This window comes from Accipiter gentilis, chromosome 29 (genome assembly GCF_929443795.1).
Source record: "Accipiter gentilis chromosome 29, bAccGen1.1, whole genome shotgun sequence".
Taxonomy (NCBI): Eukaryota; Metazoa; Chordata; class Aves; order Accipitriformes; family Accipitridae; genus Astur; species Astur gentilis.
In genome coordinates, this window is record NC_064908.1 from 14,003,008 (window position 1) to 14,026,981 (window position 23,974).

General features: G+C 45.3%; 1 protein-coding gene across 3 annotated transcripts in view; it reads left to right on the forward strand.

Moving 5' to 3' along the window:
* The window catches only part of LOC126052149 (collagen alpha-1(XXVII) chain-like), a 213,607-nt gene that overhangs the window by 64,485 nt on the left and 125,148 nt on the right, over positions 1–23,974 (forward strand). For 2 of the 3 annotated variants that reach the window (XM_049832394.1, XM_049832392.1), the window contains exons 4-6: positions 370–1,811; positions 11,405–11,458; positions 19,546–19,599. In XM_049832394.1, coding sequence (XP_049688351.1) covers positions 370–1,811; positions 11,405–11,458; positions 19,546–19,599 — 1,550 coding nt within the window. The remainder of the gene's footprint in view (positions 1–369; positions 1,812–11,404; positions 11,459–19,545; positions 19,600–23,974) is intronic. The other variant, XM_049832395.1, reaches the window with a different exon arrangement.

Here is a 23,974-nt window from a genome sequence, read left to right on the forward strand (position 1 = left end):
TAAATCCCAGAGAAGTGGACTATTGGTGCTCAGTGGGAAATTTCCTTGTAGCAAGGTCAGCTCCCTCCAGAACATCTGGAGCTGGTCCCTGGTGGGACAGGATAGCCAGCCAGATGCACCACGGAGCTGATGCATTTTGGCAATTGTTGGTGACCAGGTTGAGCATGCACTTGCTCCTCACGTGACGTGCAGAAGATGTGCTCTCCATTCTGATTATTTGAATGTATATATGTGAGGGAATGGTTGGGGTTTCCTGCATCCTGTTGCCTTTTTGCATGGACTGGTTTGACACACACACACATCCCCCCCATACCCATCCAGCCCTTGGGTTGCCCAACACCTCACATTTTCTTTGTGCTTCCCTTTCAGATGTGGATGTTCTTCAAAGACTGGGCCTGTCAGGGAAAAGGCCATCAAGCGGATGGTCCTCATCACGTACAGTTCCTCAAGGAGTCATTCCTTTCAAATCAGGGGTCATCTTCACTCAGCGAGCACGTGTCGAAGCACCAGTCAGCACCATCCTCCCCGCAGGCTCCAGCACTGACCTGCTCCTAGTGCTGAGCCTCTGCTCCCACCGCATCAACAATGCTTTTCTCTTTGCCGTCAAGAGCAAAAAGAAAAAACTGCAGTTGGGGGTCCAGTTTGTGCCTGGAAAGATCATAGTATATGTGGGCCACAAACGCTCTGTATATTTTGATTACAATGTCCATGATGGCCAGTGGCACAATATGGCCATCGATATCCGTGGCCAGACAGTCACTTTATTTACTTCTTGTGGGAAGCGCAGAGTACATGCGGATTTGCATCTTAAAAAGGACGAGGCATTGGATCCACATGGATCTTTCCTCTTTGGGAAGATAAACCAGCACTCCGTGCAGTTTGAAGGAGCCATCTGCCAGTTTGATATTTATCCTTCTGCCAAGGCAGCTCATCATTACTGTAAATACCTGAAAAAACAGTGCAGGCAAGCAGATACCTACCGGCCGAACCTGCCCCCCCTCATCCCCCTCCTGCCCAGGGATCCCAGTGCCTCCCCGAGTACCCCACAGCGGATGGATCTCTCGCTGCAGGGTCTGAAAAACCTGACCACTGCTGCCCCATCCTTGGAATTTGGCAGGGTCACTGCATCCCTCAAGACTCGGAGTTCAGGTGCAACAACCATCGCATTGGTATCATCCCCACCATCACTGCCAAGACTGACAACCAAAGCCACAAAGGTCACAGTGGCCCCATCTCCTGTTCCATCGAGTACTGGAACACAGCCACCCACCCGTTCGCTCCCTTGGGGGACAGTGACAACCCTCAGGGTCTCTCGGCCCACTCCCAGCATGCACATGGAGAAAAACCCCTTTCCCACGGCCAAAAAGGCCCCACCAACAAGCCAGAGCCCTGCTGTGGCCAGCAGGAGGGAGTCCAAGCAAGAGACCAAAAAGAAGATCAACCAAAAACCCACCATTGAGCCCTCTGAAGCACCCAGTACTGTAAAGCCAATGAGGAGGATGACTGATAACACGACCAGCAATGTCCACTTTGTCACCCTAAAGCAAACCCCGCAGAACCCAAGCAATGGGCCTGTTCCAAAGAAGCACGTGCCGTCCCCCACCAGGAAAGTGGATCCTAGTAACGTCCCTCTGGTGTACACCAAACCTCCCCTGGGGTCTGCCCGTCCTGTCTCCAGAGCCAGGGTACAGGCCTTCAACCTCACCACCCCAGCTGTGACTGATGGCTATCAAGTCTTTGATCCCCTTGGACCCACTCCGTTTCCATTTTTACTGGGATATCCAGGAGTGAAAGGAGAGAGGGGACCTCAGGTAAGTTCAAGCTCTTGATGTTGAGTATTCCCAGTCATAGGTCAGCTAAATGGTTGGCGGACCATGACCTACAATGGGTTTCTATAATGTTTAGTGGAGTGTGACAACTCAAAATAGCAGCCAAGCACTATCACGCTTCTAATGATCACAATTTTAGCACGTATCTCAGTGTAAACTGGAGTGCTCTGTGATGGTGGGTGCCCCTTAAAAGTCTGTGATTAAAGTTGCTGCTTAAAGTTAGATTTAAGAAAATAAAAAAAAAAAAAAACAAAAAAAAAACCAACAACAAAAAAACCCCAACACCCACCTTCCTTTCTACAAGTTGCTTTTGATGGCCAGGTCCGAGCTTTGTTCCACACCCCTGGTTTTTCTCAGGGCCAAGAGAGCAGAACTGCTGGCCACCTTCCAAAGAAAACCCAGGTGCCTCAAAACATGCCATAAACTAACTATTTCTTAACACTGGTTATTAATCTGTTTTGTACCTGAAATTCACATTTCCAGAGAAGTGCCCTGTTTCAGCAAATGCAAGTACAGAGATTGCTTCAGGATTTATTTTTTTAAACAAACTCCCCCCTATTTTTATGGTATAAGTTAATTTTATGTTATTTTTTTTTATTTCTCATAGCCTACACTTAAAACGTGCAAAGAGTTTCCTTTATAAACTTAACTACTCTATTCCACACACAATAATCACTCTCAGGGTGTATATCTTGGCCATCATAAAAGTATACACACATTTTGTAATGCTAAAAGCAGTCAGGCCACACTAATTATCTGCTAGCCTTTTTTTTTTTTTTTTTTTTTTTTTAAATGCAAGAATGCAAACAGGATCTTTAAACTGTCCAACTTTTAGGAGGATTTGGTGTTCCTACCCAAGCCTTTTGCTATATTGTGTATACGAGAGAGGGGTTGCACATGTAAAATAAGTTTCTCCCAGACGGAGTATTCCGTTGCCAAGTTCCAGCCTAGAGCAAATTTTTACAGCTGACTTCTTAAAATAGTGAAAGAAGGGTTTACAATGGAAATATTGAGACTGGCTTAAGGAACACAATCAACAGCACTTGTGTCTGCAGATGTGCTGCTCATTGTTACAAGTAAAAAAGCTAAAGTGAAATGGTTGTGTTTCCGAAGCCCTCAATGGGTGCTTACCTTCAAGGTTTGCATTTCCTGCCTGTCCCATATCAAAGCAGTGTCCTGACTTCTCGCCTTGTAATTTGGGTGGGGAGTCACTGATGGGGGTGTTTCATTCGAAGGTTCCCATCCCTGGGGCAGGTGAAGATGCTCCCCTGGGCAGGGGGATGCAGCGCAGGCAGCCTTGCTCTCCTGCCTGACTTTACAGGCACTCATCCCTGTTGTAGTCTTTGTACTTGGAGAAGTTTTGCTAAATCCCCGAGTAGACAGAATGAGCTTCAGTGATTTTATCTTTGGGCAGTCTTCTGTGTTTCATGGAGAGTTGTTTCAGGCATATTTCCAAGAGGAGAAATTCAGCAATTGTGAACTTCTTTTAAAACACTATTTACCTGTAAGGTGTAAATCTGGGTGGCCTGCTCTGAGCCCAGCGAAATTCTGACCTTTTCCAACTTCTTGTCCTGCAAGTATCATGAGGGTGACCAAGCTCCAAGCCCCCACTTCCCCCTGCAACGTAAAGAGCTTGTTATTGAACTGGAGTGGAAAATCCTTCTCAGCTTCTGAATGAATCATAGAAAAGAAACTGATTCAGGCTGTGGAGGGCTGAGGGAAGAGATGGCAGGATTTTTCCATCCCATCTGAGAACAACTGGAGTCCCGAACTGAGGGAAAGGAGAACATTTTGAGGCTCTGTCTGGCCTTATCCTCTTCGACTGCTGGAAACAAAGTCGGCACTTTGGGAGGGAAAGGTTATGGCTTGGCTGGAGCTGGCTGCCGTGTAGTGCTTGATAGCTCCTGTGACTCACTCCAAGATCTCTGTACCGTACTTTGTTGGATGTCTCTGACGTGGGAAGAGAAAGAGGAGAAAAGACCAGAATGGGGATGACATGTTGGGAAATTAATGTAGCGCTTCTATAGCCAGACAAGCATGTTTCAGAACAAGTGCTGATAAATGCCCTGTGCTTGAGTAATTACCTGGCGCCGTCCTCGTGTTGTTGGGCAGACGTTTCTGATGAGGTCAGTACAGCCCTTCCTGCTCTGCTACATGATATCGCAGCCCGGCGCTTTCTCTGGACGGGGCAGGTTATGGGCTGGGAACGTCATTCACGGAGTCTAGCACATGGGTGGAAGGATACATGATTAATTATTTTTCCCAGTTGTGTTGCCTGATACAAGGTCTCTTCAAGAGACAAGACTGTCACTCTGGGCAGAGAAGTGTGTATGGGAAACTGCCTTCTACCTTTTCAGCAAGGATTGGGGCCACCTTGGCAAAGATTTCTGGGCAGAGGCAGGCTGGCAGCCAGCAGCCCCCAGCCTGTCCTGCTGCCACTTAGAAAGAAAGGACTGTCCTTAATCCCGATCATCCCAAAATCAGGATGTGAATGACAGCCGCTGTGCAAGGCAGTGATGACTCAGGCTCTGTGGTCTCTGTGCGATTCTGGCTTTGTGAATGCTAGCAAAATAACTGTAGTATAATCTTAGCTGTGCAGAAGGGCCCCATCCCCACAGTTGAGGGAGGTGTACGCACAGTTAGGGGAGTGCAAGCAAGGAACTAAAAGGATCTGTTCACCTAGCAATAAAAGGCAACATCCTCCGTGGATTCATCTGTCCTGGAAAGACCACCACTGTGCTGCGCAACAGGAAATAGAGACGCTGCATCCCACATGCAACTAATGGCAGAGCATTAATTCTTCAGGAATGTTGGGTTTGCTGGGCGGCTAGAGGAGGGAGGATAATATGTTCTTAAAAAAGAAAAATTTCTTGGGAACCATTAATAACCACAAGCATTTGGGATCTCAGCTCTACATTTCTTTTGGAGGGGGGAAATAGCAAAAAGAACACCCAAACATCATGCTAAGTCAGTAATGCAGCACTGACTCAGCAGATGGCAAACGTCCCTCTGAGTCATCCACGGCTGCCCGCAGCACCTCTGCTGAGCTTTGCTCAAGATCTCCCGTCCCTCTGCGGCGCCAACTGGGCCTTCGCTCAGCTTGCAGAGCTGAGCCCAGCACATGGCTGCAAGTAGCTTGCATACCCACAAAAGAAAAATATAAATTGAAAAATAGTATTTTGTTGCCAGTGTGTCAAGCCCTCGAACTCTTATAAGGCTGTGAGGTGATAGGTGTTTGAATCCTTTGGTAGATGGGCTATCATCTGCTTGTCTATACCAGCAGCAGGGTTGATGGGGAGATTTAGGGGGCTGTAGCTCTCTCCTCTGCCCATCAGCACTGCCTGCTGGGATGTGCATGTTCTGTGTAATGTGGTAAAGCTGCAGCAAACCCCTTGCCCTGGCACAGCTGGGGTCTAGCTGGCTTGTCTACTGTGTACCCCAAGTTGGCCCTTCCTCCTCCTATATAAGAAAGCTGTAATTCCATAACTTTTTGGCCCTTACAAACAAAAAATACCCAAATTGACTCTTTCAACAAGTGTCTGAGGGTTATTTTTAGAGCAAGAAAACCACACCTGATGCTGAACATGCAGAGAAGCGGACCGAGTTCACTAGGAGGCTGTGCGAGCGCTGAGTAACACAAGAGCAGCGGGGAGGGAGCATGTTTCAAACGACTCCCCGAGAATCTGAGTAGGAAGAGTCCCCGGGCGGGAACGCCAGCAGCCTCCGGTTCCCATCTGCACGGCGCGGTGCGCAGCCAGGAGCCCCAGGTTCGAACCCTGGTGGCAGCAGCCCAGCCAGAGGTGTGGCGTTACTCTGGCAGGCAGCCTTCTTTCAAAGGCAGATGTGTTTCGGAGCGCGTCCCCAGTCTAGACTGCTCCTGCTGCCATCTTCCGCACGAGCAGTTTGTCTTGGAGCCCAGCTCCTTTCATAAAGAAGCAATCCTTGCCAATTCAATCAGTGGGTAGGGGAGAGAGAGGTGATTGGGAACGCTGATAAAATATGAAGTGCCTATTTCCAGTCTTCCTTGTACCAGAAAAGGCTACTCAAGCTGACAGTCTATGATAAATTAAGGAACACACAATGTGTTTGAATGTCTCTTAATGAATGAGTCATATTAATTAAAAAAAAATAATCGCACGCTTTGTATAATACATGGGAAAAGTTTTAGCCTCAGTCACAAAGTCGGATCATAATTTTTTTGCTAATTTAACCAGAACTGTCCCTATCCCCAAAGGGAAGCCTTCTTGCAGGAAAATGACTAAGCATCAGAGAGCTCTATCTGCGTAAAACAAAATTCATTTTGAAGAGCGATAGTTGAAAGTGTGATCGAGATAAATGTGCTGCAAAGGATGTAGGGTTGTATTGTATAAATATATACAGGTATTTTTATAAATCTTTAAAAACAGAAAGTGAGTTATAGAGTATGGGATCCCTCTATTTCTTCACACCCCTTCAGACTCCCTTCCAAGGTCTGAGATTGCTCAAGAGTCTGAAGTGCCTCATGCAGAGACTGTTCCTGAAATGTCTCTAAAGAAAAGCTGCTCTTATCACGCTGGAATACTAATATTTTGTTATGTATTGTGCTGTCACTCTATTAGTAATCCAGTTGTGGACAAGGACTTTTCTGTGATAGGTGTTGTACAGACCCAGAATAAACATCTGTGTCTATTGCAGAAATCATATTACAAGACTGGCTTTCCACCAACATCTCGGTTCCTGCCAGAATTATGAGGGCTTTTTCATTTTAGACTGGTTGAGACCCAGATGTGTCCAAATTTAATATGATAAGCCTGCCTTGGAGAAGAAGGTAACAAAAGTGCTGGATCCACCCCCCCCCCCCCCCCCCAAAAAAAAAAAAAAAATTAAAAAAAAATAAAATCCAGGTTTGTTTTAGGCAGTACTTCAATCCGGGTTTTAGTTTAGGTCCTATCTCCCTCTCTGAACAGTGCCTGGCAAGGACGGTGAAGTGGGGTTGGTGTGTCTTTTGAAGATGAAATCTTCTCCTTCCTTTCTCTTCTCCTGAGCTAGGGGATTTTTAATTCTAGTGCTGCTCCTTTAGCTGCTCAGTCTCTCTGTGCTAGTGCTTTCCAGACGTACAAGGCTAAATGGTGGATTTGTGGCAGTGGCCTTGCATATGAAATATGCCTCACCCTCCTCCAGGAAGAAAACAAGACAGGTTCTCTCTCTGCAGGGGTAACATCACTGCTCAGAACTTGATGCCAAGGTGAGGAGAAGCTTTTGATGCATTTTTCTGAACTCCCTTTTAAGTTGGGTTTTACCACATGCATTAGCATCTGAGAGAGAGGAATGTTCTCTCTTCTCTCTTCAGTTTCAGTGTTTTGCACAGTGCAGGATGTCCACCTCTGAAATACAACCCTTTCTAGGATAAAGAACTGTGCCACTAATGCCCTGCAGGGGTACAGAACAAGGGAGGCAGAAGTACATTGGGGAGACCCTATAGATCTGTCAGTCTATCAGTGTTCCCTGGAATAGGAGCTGAATTGTGTCCTGGGTAATTGTCAGCTATTTGCTACTAGGCTGAGTACTTGCCCCTGGGGAAACCATTACAGGAATAGTTTGCTATCTAAGCAAGTTGATTTAGCAGTCATTCAAAAGGAAGCGAGTCCTTTCCCAAATCAACAGCACCAATTCCTGTACCGATTATGCTTTTCTTCAAGCCCTCTCCCAACAGGTTCAGCCTTGCTCAGGTTTTGAGATCTGAAGGCACTAGCTCCCAGTGGCGTTGCTGCAGGCAGAGGAAGCAGTGTGAGGAGGGTCATGATGTGGGAGAGGCAGAGGTATAAACTGGCTGATCTCGGCAGCAAGAGGAAATGTTGAGATTTCTCTTGTCCTCAGGGTCCGATGTATTTCGCTTTCAGACAACTTAATTTTCCATTTGCAATTTGAAGCTTGAAAAGCTAAGACAAAAAAGTCTCTTGCGCCAGAAAGTTTCCCAGCAGCAGCTTAGAATAAATCCTATAATCATTTGGTGGGATCAGTCATCATTGCTAATGCTACCGTGGGAAACTGAGAAGGGTTAAACTTTTATGTGGCTGCCATTAGCTACTTCACAGAACTGTTCAGGCTGGTTAACGATTCAGCTGTTTGGCTTGAGAAGAGAGAGTATCTGCTTCTGCCACGTTTCTCCTTGATCTCGGATTTTGCTTTGTGTGATAACAGGGTGTGTGTTCTCTGCCATCAGTTTGCAGAAAGGAGTAGGCAAGAAGCCAGAGAGACAAGAACCAAAGTGCTAGGAACGGCAGCTCGCTGCAGGAGGCTGTCAGCTTTGCCGATCTCATGGGCCATCCGTGCAATGGGAGGGCAGGAGCAGAGGAGTGATATCTTCTTCCCCCTGCCAGGAAAAGGAAACCTTCTTGCCTCTCAGAGCACTTCCCAGTGCTCCCTGTGGAATTCCCCAGGGATGCTCTAAAGGATACAATGGAAAGGTCCACACAGGCTCTGTGTGAACGATTTAACTCTTCCCTGCACCCCTGCTTTAGGGGTGAGGGTGGAGATGTCTCTGGTGAGCGTGGGGACTGCATGGGCATGACCTCCAGGTGGACTCTTAGCAACTTGCTGCGTGGTGGCTCGTTGATAGATGTCTCTTGCTCTCCATGTCTTGGAGCCTTACGTTTTAAGTGGGACTGCATCCATCATCTGTAAGTAGCTGGGCCCTGATCCAGTCTTATTCTTCTCTGGCTGCCTCTTTGGATGTGCATTTTTTTTCTTGTGTATTTCAGTATTGCTCTCCCCAGGCAAAGCCAGTTGTCTGACGTGGGCCTCTTGTTTGAGAACTTGAGCTGGATGATATAGAGGCATATGTATAGGGCAGAGGAGAAATGAGTCACTAGGAAGGCACAGTATGTGTCTCATTCAATCCAACTGCCAAGGAACTGTGTGAGAAGCTAGAAGGTGGTCTTGCAGCACATCATGTCTCACAACTACCTGTGTTCATCCAGCTACCCCAGTCCTCTTCCACCTTGGCTTGCTTCTAAGTTTTATGCAGTCACACTCTTGCCTTATGCAGTTACCCTAGTGGTTGGCACCTTTTAGCCATTCATCCTACAGTCACCTTATTTCTCTTCCTCTTCAGGAGAGGGAAAAAAAAAAAGACTGAAGGAAAGGCAAATTAAATCAAAGCAAAGCAATAGGACTCCTGAATTATGTGCTGCTCTTTCTGTGCTGTTCCAGCTAGATGCCTTTCCCTTAACTCCGTATTCCCACTCCAGTGCAGGTATTAACTCTCTCCTTATTTTTATGTTAGCTTCAGTTTATTCTGAACAGCCCACATTTTTGGAGAAGGTTTTTACTCAAGTGGCCAAGTACAATTGCAGCTGCTGTTAGCAGGAAGGTGGAAAAGGTCACCTCAATTCTGGTGCACACGGAATGCAGTTCTCAGTTGCATCTTCTCTTTTACTTCACCTTCTAGGGGTAAATGGGGATGTGTTTTGATGGAGAAGAGGCTAAGGAGCTGAATTAATCTTTGGTAAACTCTATTAACTGTTGCCGCATCAGTTGCATTGGATTCATGTTTTGGTAGCTATCTTCCCAAATAAAAGGGCAAGGAGATTTTTTTAATAAAAGCTTGGATTCTGGAGCACAATTATACACAAGGCTTAAAAACCCCTACAATCATGTGTCTATTTGCACAGCTGTATAATTGCATTATGCATGGGGCCCTGAGCTGGCACAATGGCAGGTTAAAATGCTGTGTATATTGGTAAAATGAGGGTCAGCTGTATCAATGAGGGTTGTTAATACAAGGACCAGTAATACTGTGTTAACCAGCAATAAGCAACTTGCAAAGGGGTCAGGCGAAGTGTCCCAGGCTACAGACACTGGAAATCCTCAGGACAGGCAGCTGTCTTGGGTAGTAGTAGTGAGTGATATGGTGGTAGAAGTCTATCCCTGTGTGTGTCTGTGGGGCATTAGCTATTCTATGCTGTGTAGGCTCTTATACTTTTAAAACAATCCTTTTCTTGTCATCTTTACTACAGATAGAAGTAACTGCAGAAAAAAATGTATGTTATGATTCATTTAAGGCAAATTAGTAGCACAGAGAAACCTACCCTGGGCTTTGCTTACTCCTCCCCTGGTTTTTTCCTACTGTACCAAATTTGGCTGGATGTCTTTTTTAAAAATCACTTTTATACAAATTAATTTGCTGCTTATTGTAGGAGGGTTGGTAATATTAGGGCAGTGTTTATTCATCAGTTACCTATATGGTTCAGGCAGTTTTCTGAGTTCAAATTCTTATCCTGGGCATGAGATTTAGGGTAGGGATCTCCAGGGTTTATTTTTGTTACTGAATCATGCACTTGATGACTCCTGAAAACTGCATTAGATATCATGAACTTTTCATTCTTCCTCAGGGCCAGTAATATGCTGCAGAGCCTGAGCAGTTCTGCCTGGCAATCCTTCAGCAGCAACAGGGTCAGCCTTGCAGCAGGCTCCGCTCAGGGTTGATTGTGCATGTGAGGTCCTACAGAGATGACCCAGTGGGAAGGGAGTGAGTCCGTGCTGAGGCCAGAGTGTGTCCGTGGGGCTTGTGCTGCACCTGCTCCATGTGATGCACCCATCTTCCCTGCGGAGCGTTGCTCCTGGGACCTGCTCTCCTGCCTGCCACGCAGTTGGAGAGCTCAGGCTGCCTTCCAAACATCCTTCAGTCTGCTGCTCTGGATCTCTCTCTCCCCTGGATGCAATGAAAACTCATCTTTTGTAACAAGCTACTAGAATATAAATCCTCTGGGAGACACTTTAATTAACAGTTATTCTTGTTAGACATATTTGGCTTGGAGGAAAAGAAGTTTTGAGGAGTTATTAGGAGTTGCAAATGGCTCTCCAGAAATCTGAATTCTCCAGTCCATTGAAAAAATGAATAAATAAATGAATAAATTCAAAGGAGTTCAAACCTCACTGGTTAAGTATTTTTTCCTAACCTGTTTCAGATCAGTGCACAGCTGGGCGCCTGATATCTCCACTTTGTTCTCACCCTCTTCCAAGAACCCCCACTACTCTGACATGTATGAGTTGACCTCTCCTATATTACAGAGCTGCATTTAAGAATTTCCAACATTGACACCAATTTTATTACATTTTATAACACGCTGCTTTAAAATATGAAGTGCTGGGATGCGATTGTGTTGCAACTCATGTAGGAACCTACAATACCAAGAACTATATATCTTCAGCTGATATATATTACAACACACAATGTTCTTCCCTCGCCAAGGTGCTAACATGTTACTTCTGTTGTGCGCTAGCACGTAGCAGGAAAACTCTGAAGCTGAGAGACAGTTGTGTCACCCCTGTGTTACAGCATGGGTCCAGGAAAGTGGAAGCGTGAAACACAGCTGTGATCATGGGGATGCGGTCCGCAGCAGAAAGATATGCTTCTGCAGATGTTATTGTGCATGGCTTTTTATCCCTTTATAGGAATAGCATAAGTTGAAGGGAAATTCTGGCCGTGGTGTTATAACTGGCCCTTCTCCCTAGGTCTTTTCCAAATGGTTGTATTGTGGGTCAGCACCATCCTGTTATAGAACCATCATTAATATTTGTTTTTATTTTTCTAGGGTCCACCAGGTCTGCCAGGCTTACCAGGACCACCTGGCAAGAGAGGTTCCCGAGTAAGTGGTTTAAAAATTTCTATCCATTTGTAGTTGTATCTGCCTGTTCTACTGTTCTAAGGGCTGTTATATGTTCCTGGGACTGAATAATGATTGCTTTAAGCCCCACTGTTGAGGTCTAGCCTTCCTTCTTTCTCTTATTCCCTGTTAAAGGTTTTCAGGAGGCCATGCTGGTGATTTGCAGCCTCCATGAGCTAAGGTTTGGCATCAGCAAAGACTGGGGATGAATGCTTCCAAATGGCTGTCAGAAGAATGAGTTCTGTCTGTCTCATTTTGTTTCTGGTATTCGTTCCTTTTTGCAAACCCAGTGCTGAATATTAGCTTTGGCTGCATTTTGTTCTGTCCTTCACTGTCCCCAGCTTCCCAAACTGCTTCTTTTGAGGTCCTTCACTGTCACTGTGCCTTCACTTAGTGGGACCATGTTCTAGGACTAAGGACTCGACGCACAAGGATGAGCTTTTGTGTTCTCCAGACGGAGGCCTGGTCTCTGACTCCTTTTCAAGATCTAGAGCAAAATATCTTAGCTGTTCTACAAATTCCTGTATTTCTTCTTCCCCACATTAAATTCTGATGCAGATCTTTGAACATTGAGTGTTAAGCTGAGGAAACATCTGGTGCTGAGTGCTGCAGCTAGCTGTGAGAAAAGCTTTCTGCATTGGCCTAGCTGCAGAAGTAGTCTCCCAAAGCTGGGCAACATGCCTGACCTGGATACAGTTAACTGTTGGCACCATTTTCGTGGTAGCACGGTGCTGTCCCACAAGGTACGGTCATGCAGGCCATTTCCTGAGCACTGAACTGATGTGGGTTGGGAATCAAAAGATGCAAGTGTCTGAGGCTGGAAGAGGGGAATATTTGGATCCGTGATCCAGGCAGCATCCTGGCCTGGCAGCAGAGGGAGATTTCCTCACACATACTTGGCTAAAACTCAACCCCATGTAATGTCTTTAAAGAACAACCAAGAGGCTAAGAGCTAGAAAGTTGTGCATTCCCTGAGGACACTTGTTACAGTACTGTGAGATCTTGCAGTAACCAGTAAAGATCAACACACCTCCTTTCTACAACAATAAAAGCCAAAAGGTCTGCAGGACCCCCAGCAGCCTGGGCATGGATTTCAACAGACCTGAACACTGATTTGGGCTGTAAGTGTAAGGCATTAGATAGCACCAGGCTCATGTGTTTTATAGACAGGACAATCTGTTCCACATTAGATATGTTCTTTAGTGAAACATCAGCACGACTGGTTGTACAGCCCTGATGTCTTCTGTTTACAAATGCCTGAGCAGCAACCACATCAGCAAATTGCCCAGAGTTTGCAGTTCTTGGCAAGTCCCCCTTAAGGCTGAAAGTTTGTTCTTACTGCAGCTCATTACTCACAAGAGGTATTTGGTGTTACTTCTTGCAACCCTGTGGTGTGCAAACTAGGCTCCATGTCTGGAGACCCCAGCTGCATACCCTGCCTGCTGTGTGAATGACCAAATTTCAGCTCTATGTTAAAATTCCACTACCTACCAAAGCCTGAGTTTTTCTGAAGAAAAAAAGCATTGTGGAAGCTGTGTCATAACTTTAGTGTTATTTCCCAGCTGTGGCATGCTCCATCCTGTATTTAAGATGATCCTCTGAAAGACAATAAGCAACAGAGGATTTCTGAGTTCAGTCCCTACTAGAGGTGCTGAGAATCAGCCCAGGAAAGAGTTCCCAGTTAGGAAGTGCTCAGCACAGCTGAGCCTAGCTTGGCTCAGACCTTTGCAAAGAGGCTGTGCTAATTTTGGGATGGGGCAAAAGGGTCACTCTGTAAATGTCTGGCCTGGAGCACTGGAGACAGAACTGCTCTGTGCATAAGTTGTTTTGACTTTGCAACATGTTTCTTCTAGTATTTTTTTCTTGTGGCTCTTTGGGGTTTAAGGATTTCATTGCAAAGAAGAGGAGCTGCCAGAAACAAAGACAGGCTTAGGGGAATTCTCGCGTCTTTTGCTTTTGTTGTGCATGAGCCACTTAAAAATAAATGTGAAACACTGTAGGGGTTATGTTCTACATCTGCCTAACCCAATCCTCAAAGCAGCTGCAGAGTTCTTGCACCAGCCCAGCCCATGGGTAACCCATGGGGTGTCCCATGAGGCTCCAGAGAAAGATTGGAGCTCCTGAGGGGAGGTTGTATATTGCATGCAACTTTGCAGTGCTGGATGCCAGGAGAAAGAAAGGCTTTTTTTCTTGTCACTGATGCAGTTTATGGCCAAAAGTATGAGATGTAATTGACCTTGTTGTAGCTTGCATAATTTCTACATTATTAATGCTTATACAATTATTTGGCTCATTTGAAAATCTAGTAGCAGCATTTGACTCATGACCTTCTGTAGCTGTGAAGTCCATAAAGTTGCTCTTTCGGTGATGTAGCGCAGTATTTCCACTCCTTTGAATTCTGTATTGTCTCTGTTGTATTTCCCTTTCTCCCCCCATATTGGCCAGGGTAAAATGAAAGCTCTGATTAGCTTTTGCTTTGAGGGTGAGATTGTGGTCAGTGACTGTAAGAAAAGCTGGCTGATCCCACGCTTCAGTCTCCTTATTTCCAGCAGCGAAGTACCGCTAGATGTGCCTGTGCAGTCTGAATGTTGCTCTTCCATGTAAGCAATGATACCTGGTTTGCAACAACAAATGCCAGTCTTTGTAAAAGCATGAAAGAGGTTTTGTTCAGGACACATGTCAGCATTCAAGTGCAACCCAAGGTAGGGTAGCTAAGCGAATATTGGCAGCCCTCTTGAAAATGGGAATTTCTTGATTTTTTTTTTTTTTTTTTTTTTTTTTTTAAAGCCAATCCCCATTTTAGGAGCATGGAATTAATTTTACACCCTATCACTCAGTATCAGGGACCCATTGAGACAGATTCAGACTATATCTGCAACTATGAAGGCAGAGATCTATGACAAATGAAAGCTGGGTGAAAGCTCTTTTCACTATTGCCTAAGGAACTCCAAGGGAACAGAGTAAAACTGTTGCAATTCTGATGACTGGAAATGATGGCTAATAACATTTTCTCAGGAGCTTTGCAAGCCTGTATAGATATTGCCATATTGATCATGTGCTCTTTACAGGAAGGTTTGCTCTATGTCTGTATCTAGCTAGGATTGTTTTCAGCTTTTATGCCTGCATTAAAGAAGCTGAGGCATAAGCAAGAGATCTGTCCTCACCACATCTCCTCAAATAAATGTGCCGTGTGCCTTGGCAAGTGTCTGTGTAAGATCTGAGGTGCCTTTTGAAGGGAATGGCAGTTTTAGCAATGAAGGGTTTCCACAGCTTTATGAGATGTGAAAGCACTTTGCTGGGCATGTAGTGGGACAGCTTTTCCATGGTTGTGTGTGTGAGTGGTGGCACTTGGGTACCTGCACAGCAACCTGAGCAGAGCAGTTCCGTGCAACGGATGTGTGTCGCACTTCATTTCTGCAGATGACCTTTGCGTATTTCTTCAAACATCAAGATTTAGTGGGGAGGCAGTGACTGAGGCTGGGTTTTGCTCGTGGAGCTGTGCTAACAAGCTCTATAAGTAACTGTCAACAAAGGGCTCCTGGTGGAGCGGTAACTTCTACACCACTGTAGCTTATTCTTGCCTCACCCAGGACTTGATTAGCTTCACTCCCATGCTGTCTGCCTGAGGGGCTATTGCCAGCACATCTATGTTGATCACAAATTGTGACTCATCCCAATCCTCACTGGTATAGCTAGACCAGCAAACTACCCCCTATTTGATCGGGTCTGCAGAAAAGTAGTGAACCATTGTACTTGGTCTTAAGTGCTATGTAAATCCTAGTTATCTGTTCTCCTATGTGAAGCGGACAGCAAGCTGACACGTGACAGACAGGAGCCTGGTTGTCAGCTTTGTTCCCAGGACAGCAAGAAAAGAGCTATGGTCAAACTTTCCAAAACACTTAAATAATTTAGGAAGCCAGGTCCTCCTGGCAGTCGATTTCCCCCTCTAACAGGCGAGCAAACTCAGGTACAAGGGGAGTGTTTTACCCGTGTCCATGCAACAGGTCAGAGGCAGAATTGGGAATAAAAAGCCTGGCATGCTGTAATTGCTCTTGTTTTATTTAACCTCTCTGATACAGTACAGGACAATATATATGTGCTCCCTGATGCTTTGGGATGCTCTTGCCATCCTCCTGTGAACCTTAGCAGCTTGAAAAATTGCAAGGTCCCAGTGTAATGGGTCCTTGTTACATTTGGTGTGTGGTTGCAAAAAATCTCCCTTCCCTTCAAAATGCGGGGCTTCCCTCCTAAACCAATCAAGAACTAAACTGTAGAGGTTCCCCGATATCCTCATTCCATTAGAAAGGTTTCCCAATTTCTGCAAAGAAGTGTTTAAAGAAACAGTTTGTTTGGCTTCAATTCAAATATTTAGCTCATTTTTTCAGCAAGCCAGAGGTCAGAGTGAGATCTGTAGGTCAGGAGCAGAAAAAGTTGCTTTACACAGTGAAACCCCAAGATATAATGAGTTTTGAATGAGTGGTCATTCCTCTGACTGAAGCTTTCTAGCATTTAGCAGGAGTTTGGAGGATTTTTTCCCCCCTCCTCCTGAATGCTGGAGTGATGGGGAGAGCTGTGCACAGTTACACTTTTGTTAATTTTTGCGGGCTGTGAACCATTACATATAAAAGCGCTTCTGTGAGCAGGGTCCCATCTCCAGGCACGTCACTGAGATCAACTGGATGGCACAGTGTAGTTCTCAAGCAGCATCATTCACGTAAAAGACATTCCAGGGAGATTACAAACCCCACCACCTTTGGGAAACCCCCCCTCACTTGGAGAACACTTTCAGGGTTTGTTCTGGTCTCCATGCCACTGAGCCTGGGGCTACCGCTGTCCCATGATAAAATTGTCCGTGGAATTTCTGGTGCAAGGCTTGGAAGATCTCAGATGCAAGTTTGTGTGCTGCTAGATTGGATTTTTTCAGCAGTTATAAGGGAGCCAAAGCAGGTGGGTAAACAGGCAGGTGTGCAAATAGTAATACGTGCTGTGGGATTTTTTTATTCAGTGGTCTCAGCATTGTCCCATCCTGTGTGTGGAAAAGAGGAGAAAAACTAATGTATTGATAATAAATATATTTGGGGGAATCCCAATTTCTAAATATGAGTGGGAAATTGAATTAAATCCATGATAGCATGAGTAAAATATAGCAATTAACTGTAGAACTAAGCTCTTGAATTGCTTCTCCACGAAGAAAGGGCTATTTCTAGGAGCACTGGTTGGAGATAGGCAATTCTGCTGGGCACAGTAAGAGAATAGGAATGAACGTGGGACTAGGTTTAATAAAACAAGGGCGGGTAGCTTAGGGGCATAATGACTGTTATCGGGGCTTGCAGATTGGTACGTGGATTAATTTGTAAGGCCTGCCTGTTCAGATTTTGTATTGCTAACAGCTCCTGAGGCGGATGCTGTCCTGTACCTTTTGTTACTCAGCCCATCTAACTGTACCACACTGCATCTTCCTCCTCTGCCAAGAATGTGGGTGTAATCACAGATTCAGGACGAACCATGTTGGAACACATCAAGATCAGTTATTTTTTACCATTTTTAGGACTACTGCCAGACTACGCCCTTTTCTCTCCACAGTTACAAGAACAGTTTAAAATGTCTAGCACAAGCCCCAGACTTGGTTACAGCAGTTTCTTGTGTGCCAGACTGGACTTCCCACTGTTGCTTCATCAGCAGGATGTGGCCACTTCTCACTAGGATAAGACCACATTGGTCTTTAGGAACAGGATGGGTCTCTGACCTTTCTTTGCCTGGATTACACACTATGAGCGTCACTGAATTCAGTGGTAAAGGCTCCATCTTATGTCAAGAGCCTGTGTTTTTCATAATCACGTGTTTTGTCACTGGATACTGGGTCTAGATACTTTCTCCCTTCTTCCTTCCTTTTGGTTAAGGCCTTTTATGATTTTGTTGCTGTGCTTTGGTTTAGCTCTGGAAAAGCCTGCACCAGATTTTGCTGGAGGTGTGATTAGTCTCTTATCTAGGAGCTCTTGATCAGCAGCTGAGCTTTCTGTGTTCCAGGTTTCCTCCTGGAAACTACCGTTTTCAGCTAGGAGTCACACCAAACCATGCTGTTTCCTCTAGTCTGACACTGTTTTAAGCCTGCACCAGGCTATGGTGGAGCACAGATTTCAACTAACTGCAGTGAAATGGGCTTTGAGCCAAGCTGCCTCACTCCAAAGTTTAGTAACAGCTGAATTTCCCCCTCAAATCTAGCAGCAGTCTGGATTTATGAACCCTGTTCAGAGCTACCTAGATTATTGCTTACGTGTAAGAGCTTTTTAGGAATTCATCTTTTATAGAGACTTTACTGTTCTGATTTCTGTCACTTAATTTTCATACATATTTGAGAATTGGAAGACTTGGGTTGAAGTGCTTTTGCTACCTCAGACTTGTTGAATTACCTTAAGCAGCGCATTAAGTCTCAGTTTCAGTGTCCCACCCAATGAGGTGAACAGATGATGCCATAGTTTGCTGGGAAGATGAATTTATTTAAGACTACTCGACGCTCATTCTGGTTACAGCAGCTATATGGGTTTTCAAATGACAAGTTGATACTCAAACACCTTAATTTTAATTAAAGTTGTTTCAGTTTCATTGTACGTTCACAGCCAGGCTAAACTATCGGAGAATTTCAGGCTGAAAACTTGGAAGGAAATTAAGAGTGGGACAATAAATGTATTTGGTTTCAGGCTGAAAATTTGGAAGGAATTTAAGAATGGGACATTAAATTTACTTGGGTAAAAATGCCATTTGAAAAGTTCAGCCTCAGCCTTTTAATTGAATAACCTCTTACAGCAGAGCAGCGTGTGTTGTGAAACAGCACTGAGCACTCAACAACCGTCTATACCACAAGATACAATAGCTAAATAAAAAAAGCCATTATTTTCTATTACATTGCAGTAAAAATAAAACTGAATAGACATCATCGCACTGATGTTCTCTCAAAAGGGAGCAAGGGCACTGAACTTGGATGGCAGTCGCATGTTTAACTGCAATGATTTTCCTTGGAAAAAGACCCTGAAGATTTTGGCCCTACATAGGCTGAAATGCTCGTCGGAAATACTACAGCTTACTGAGAAAGCGTCTGAGTGGCTTTTTATCCCCCAGCCTGTACTCATAACTAGAGGGTACATTAAAGTGCTCCTCATGGTGGTGTAAAGCTCACACATAGTCTTGGCAGAACAGGAGCCCTTGGAATTGAATCATCAGGTTGTTTCATCTCCCAGGAACGTGTTCAAGAGGACTTAGAATTGTTTTTACTTCTGCCTGGAAGGTTAACAGATCCTCTGTGCTGTATACAATCCTGGGATAAACTATTCTTAGCTGCTTATTCCAGATAACTCCTTAAATAGTCTTCGGAAAATATGCAGGGTGCTTTTAAAATATTATGTAAAAGGAGATACTGCTGTATGTGATCTGAGGTAGATGCTCTGACAGTGTCATTGGTTTGTGAGACCTATGCAAAAATATAGATTTAAGTGGTTTAAACAGGGACGCACTTATGCTCCCCCTGGTTTACTGTCTGGCTATCCATTCTCTTTCTAACCTCTAAAGGCGAATATCTGGTTGCCTTGTAGGGGAAATGAATTCATCCCAAATAGCTAAACAATTTCCCTTTAGTAATTACATCTGTTCTCTTCCATTTTGGCCAAAAAAATTGTTAACACCCCTGCACACTTCCGCTCCCCTCTGCCTACCTCCATCTCTTTCTGCAGGGGCTCCCGGCAGCACTTTGACTCCCCTGACCCCAAGGTAGTTTCTCTTTGTGGTTGTGGAATATTTGGTGTATGCAAATTATCTCATTGTCACGACACATCTTGTGGTGACAGACACACGTCCCCTTCCATAAAGGTAGGTGGGAACCGGCAGCCACGTTTCGCCACTCCGAAGGCACTAACGAGGGTCCCGTCAAAGCTCTCTCCCGGCCAGGGCACAGGCTGCTGCTCCTGTGCTGTTAGGTCTGGCCACAGCACAGCCCGAGACCTTCTGCAGCTCCCAAGGCTAACACAGATGCCTACCAACTCCTTTTGATTCTGTTTTGTGTTTGTTGTGTTTTTTAGGGTCCCCCAGGTCCCCACGGAAACCCTGGCTCACCTGGCCCCCCAGGCCTGAAAGTAAGTATTAATTGGCGTGAGGAGCTTTTGCCTTCCTGTTTCAGAGGACATCCCAGTGGGGGAAGTACAGCTTTTTTTTTATCCTGCTCCGCACAAAATGACGAGTAGCTGAAGCCATTCCTCCCCTCCCCTCTGCTCGCACACAGGCCCTCCAGCAGCACAGCCAAAGCCTTTTCCTGTGCTTGTGAGAGACCCTGCTGTGTGCCTCGGTTCTTGGTTCTCCCTAATTTCAAAGACTGCCTAATTAGGATCCTGCTTAAGCTATGCCTGTGCCAGGCAGCAAACTGCTATGGTGAGATGAGGGCAGTGGAATCCTCCCACTCCAGAGCCTCACCAGGTCCAGACTTCTTTGCTTTCTCATTTCTCTTCTCTGGTTTTTGCAGCCTACTCCTCCACTTTTGGGTCTGGACAGCGGCAGGGGGGGACTGGCAGCACCCAGCTTCTTCCTCTGCCTTCCTCCTCCTGAAACTCCCTCATCTCTCCTTTCCTCTCCAGATTTTCTGAGAACCCTGACCTCCATCAGTCTTCCCAAACTGATCCCGTTGCTTCCTTCTAGATGTCCTCATCTCTTCCATGAGGTCTCACAGACCTCCTCCGGCAGTGCCAGGAGCCCTGTGTTTTGCCCTTTTCTCCTGTATACACGCTCCCTCCGGGGTGCTGCAGGCGGGTGGGAGCTGGAGCGCTGCAAAGTAGGAGTCACCCCCTGCAGCCAAACCTGCCTTTGCATGGGACTTGAGCACAGATGTGGCTCCGGAGGGGAGTTAAGTCCAATGTGCTGCAAAACGCTTCAGAAAGACTTTTTAATTCCCAGCTTGTTCCTGTGTATAAGGCTTTGTGTTACCAAAAGATTGCGAAGTTCCTAGGAAATTGGTTTGGATTGTTTTGGTGTCATTGCTTACACAGAAATAGATTTATATTTTATAACACCTATCTGGGTCTAAAGAATAATTGAGTTTTGAAAGGCGATGCTTAATAGAGGTTTCCACTACCAAGAAAGCTGTAGGATATCTCAGCCAAACATAGAGAAAGGTACAAGCAAGAGTCCTTTCTTTTCATGATCTCATCAGTAGGCAGAGATGTTATGAACACTATTGATGCTCTGGGAAAAAGATTCTGGAAACTTGGCATGTTGCCTCTACGTGATTAAAAATTAGGCACTGGAGACATGCTGGTGAACAGCAGCTGTTTTAAATTCTAAAGTGTAGTTATATGGCCTGAAAAGTGAGGCTGTAAAAGTTCTACATCTTAGTGTTCTGCATTTATTCTCCATCAATGACTTCCAGATCACACTTGTTGAGTTTTATAAGTCAAATCAAAGTTCTTTTATCTAACTTCCAGTCCTGCAAATTCAGCCTGGTCCAATCTATAGAGTCAAACTATGTTTCTATGCTATAGGGGTTTTTTTTAAAAAACACTGTGAGCCTAATGCCTTGTCAGAAATCATAATTTGGCTGTAAAGCTGTATTCAGCTGGCCTCTTATTAGAAATAAAAACTTCCTGTAAGCATTTTTCCTCCATCCTGATGCACGATCTGGCAGCAGGAAGCCCTCAGCGGACAGATAGCTCTAATAGTCTGCAGTAGAGATCTGGTGTCATTGGTCTGTGCAATACATTTTAATTTTGTCCAGCCACCATTTGCAGGATTAGGCTGTTCTACATGATGCTTTGTCAAAAGAAGTATTAAGTTTGCAGTGGGATGCAAGAGCTGTAGCTCAGCCCAGGCCTGGGCATAACTTCACCTCTAGTAGGGAGAGCCTGGTCAGCTGTGATTGCAAGATCATTGCATGAGAAGCACTTTTTTGAAGGCGTGCATCAGATCCCAGAGTTTTGACTTCCCTCCTTCCCTTAATTTCCCTGGTGTTACACTAGTCCTAGAAGACGGACTTTGCACAAAAGAAGTGATATTTCACTTCCTTACATTTTAAATGCCTCTACCTTTCACCAGCCTTGACAAGCCTGCACCTGGGACCTGATATCTTCTTAGTAGACCCAGCTCATGGCTGAAATTATAGACTTGCGAAAGCTCAGCCTGGGTGACATGGCAGAGCAGCCCCAATGAGAAATTCTCTTGCTGAAAGCCTTCAAGTGGCTGCTGGACTAGGTCTTCCCTAGATAGCAGTTAACACCATGGAAAAAACAAGCAACGCAAGAAAGGAAACTGAAGTTTCCCAGATAGATACAGCTTGGAAACAATGACTAACACCAAGTCATTGTCACTTAGGAAGTAACCCAGGAGCATAATTTTTATCAGCTGAATTAACAGAGCACTCATAAGGTCAGGCAATCAGCTGCATACAAGGGATGTGATGTGGCATTGCAGCTGGCAGAGATGTGTGTATTTGTGCGTGTCTCTTGTCCAGTTGTGTCGTATCGCATTGATGAGCACCAGCGTTGTGTTGTTGGACTGCTGCATTTCTGAATCTATCCTGTGCAGAGTCCACCTTATTCTCATCACTGGAGCTGAGCACTTGTAATTCCTTGTACTTAGGAAGCTGATCTTTTGCACAGGCTGTATGTAGCTGTTGAGCCAAATTCCTGCTGATCTGCTTGGGCATGGTTCCACTAACTTCAGTGGCATTACACCTGCTCATGCCACCTAAGAATTTAGTCCATGGTGCTTTTCTCAGCAATTTTTAATGTGTAATTTCTTAAAGGCGGCTTCTTGCCACTTTTTGCATTCTGTTTGTTGTCCTTGGCAGTTGCAAAATTGGTATTGCATCTAGTTAGTAAAGACTGGTTATAGTAGATAACCTCCTAAATGGCTGTAGAGATATGTTGGGCTAGGGTTGTGGCTGGCTGTGTGACCTGTAAGCTGCTGGTGGGGGCAGGAGGGGCACTTTTGCTAAGGACTAGAAGTAGCTCCAAGGATGCCCTAATAGAGTTTGGGATGGGGAGGAGGGTTAGCTGTCAGACAGGGTGTGTTTTCGGAAGCCATTACAAGAGTTGGGTTTGCATCTCGCATCTGGAGGCTTTTGGTATCAGACATTAGTATGGTTTGCTTAGTTAGCTGCTCTGGATAAATCTCTCTTGTTATAGTGCTAGGAAAAAGTGACTTTTCCTTTTAGTGATTGGTTTGGCTCCAACATAGCTCATCAGTTTGGCTCACTGATGTTTAAAATACTATTAGTGGGATTGCAAAGCTGAGGTGTTTAAGTTGCACAGCTCTAGACTTCTCCCAGGTAGGGAAAAAAAAAAAGCAGAAGAAAACAATTTATTCCTTTACAAGAGGAAGTAGTGTGCTCAGTCAGTTGGGATGAGAAAGAGAAGCTTGTGAGCAAGGTGCCATGGCTTAGTGACGGACAAGGCTTAGGCTAATTCCCATGTTGTGGTTGCTGCGTGAGAAGAGTTGGGCAATTAATCCACAGTTTCAGCCCTTGCACGCAGGCATCCATTCTCTCTGGCCCTGATGCCATCTTGCTGGTTAATCTTAGGGATATTTGATAACATTTGTGGCTGAGTTCTCCACCTGTGTGATGGTCTCAACAGTGTTGAACACAGAACCGTGATGCAAAGCACAGTCTTTGCTAATGTGATCTGGAGCTTCCCAGGGAAAAATGTAAGAGGCCTGTATTCCTTTACATGGCTCAAAGTCATTGCATTGAGCATATGGCAAGATTTAGGGAGAGTGGTGGGTGTCTACCTGCTGCAGCAAATTAATTTTGCAGAGTAGGAATTAATACCCTGCAGTCCTGAGGCCTGCTCTAATCTGTTCTGAGCAGTCGTAGCACCCACTGACTGCTCTGAAGCTCAAAGAGTGGGAGAATTGCCCTGATAACAGCTGCATGCAAAGCAAGATTATCTGCATGACTTCATATACTGTTTGGAAACCAGGCAGCCTTCATTCAGAATTTGTGCAGATGCATCTGCCTTGAATCAGCAGTGCTCCCTACAGTCCATAGCCAAGTAGTCTCACTCCCTCAACCTTGCAGCTTGCGGTGGATGGTGGAGGAGGAGAAGGGGAGATTTACACTCTGTGCAAGGTGGGAAGTATGTGTTGAACGTAGTTACAGTGAGTCTGCATGGAAAAGCTGCTCAGCTAGCTATAACTAGACCTTTGTGCTGCTAATGAGAAATGCCAGTTAATAAATACTATTACTCCTCTGTAGGGTCTCACCTTCCCTCCAAGCACTTCACCTGACAGCCATTAATTAACGCTCACAACTGTCCTGTGCTTGGCAGTTGGTTTTACATCCCGTGCTGCTGATGTGGCACACAGAGGTTTTGACTTGTTTATGATCCGGGGGGGTGTTAAATAGCCAGTGACTGATACTAGGATACCTGTGCCCTAGCTGTGCCAGAAGAGATGTCATACAGACCTAAGCTTCTTTGTGTTCTAAGCTTTACCTCTCCCCTGCCAAAACAATCTGCCCACTTC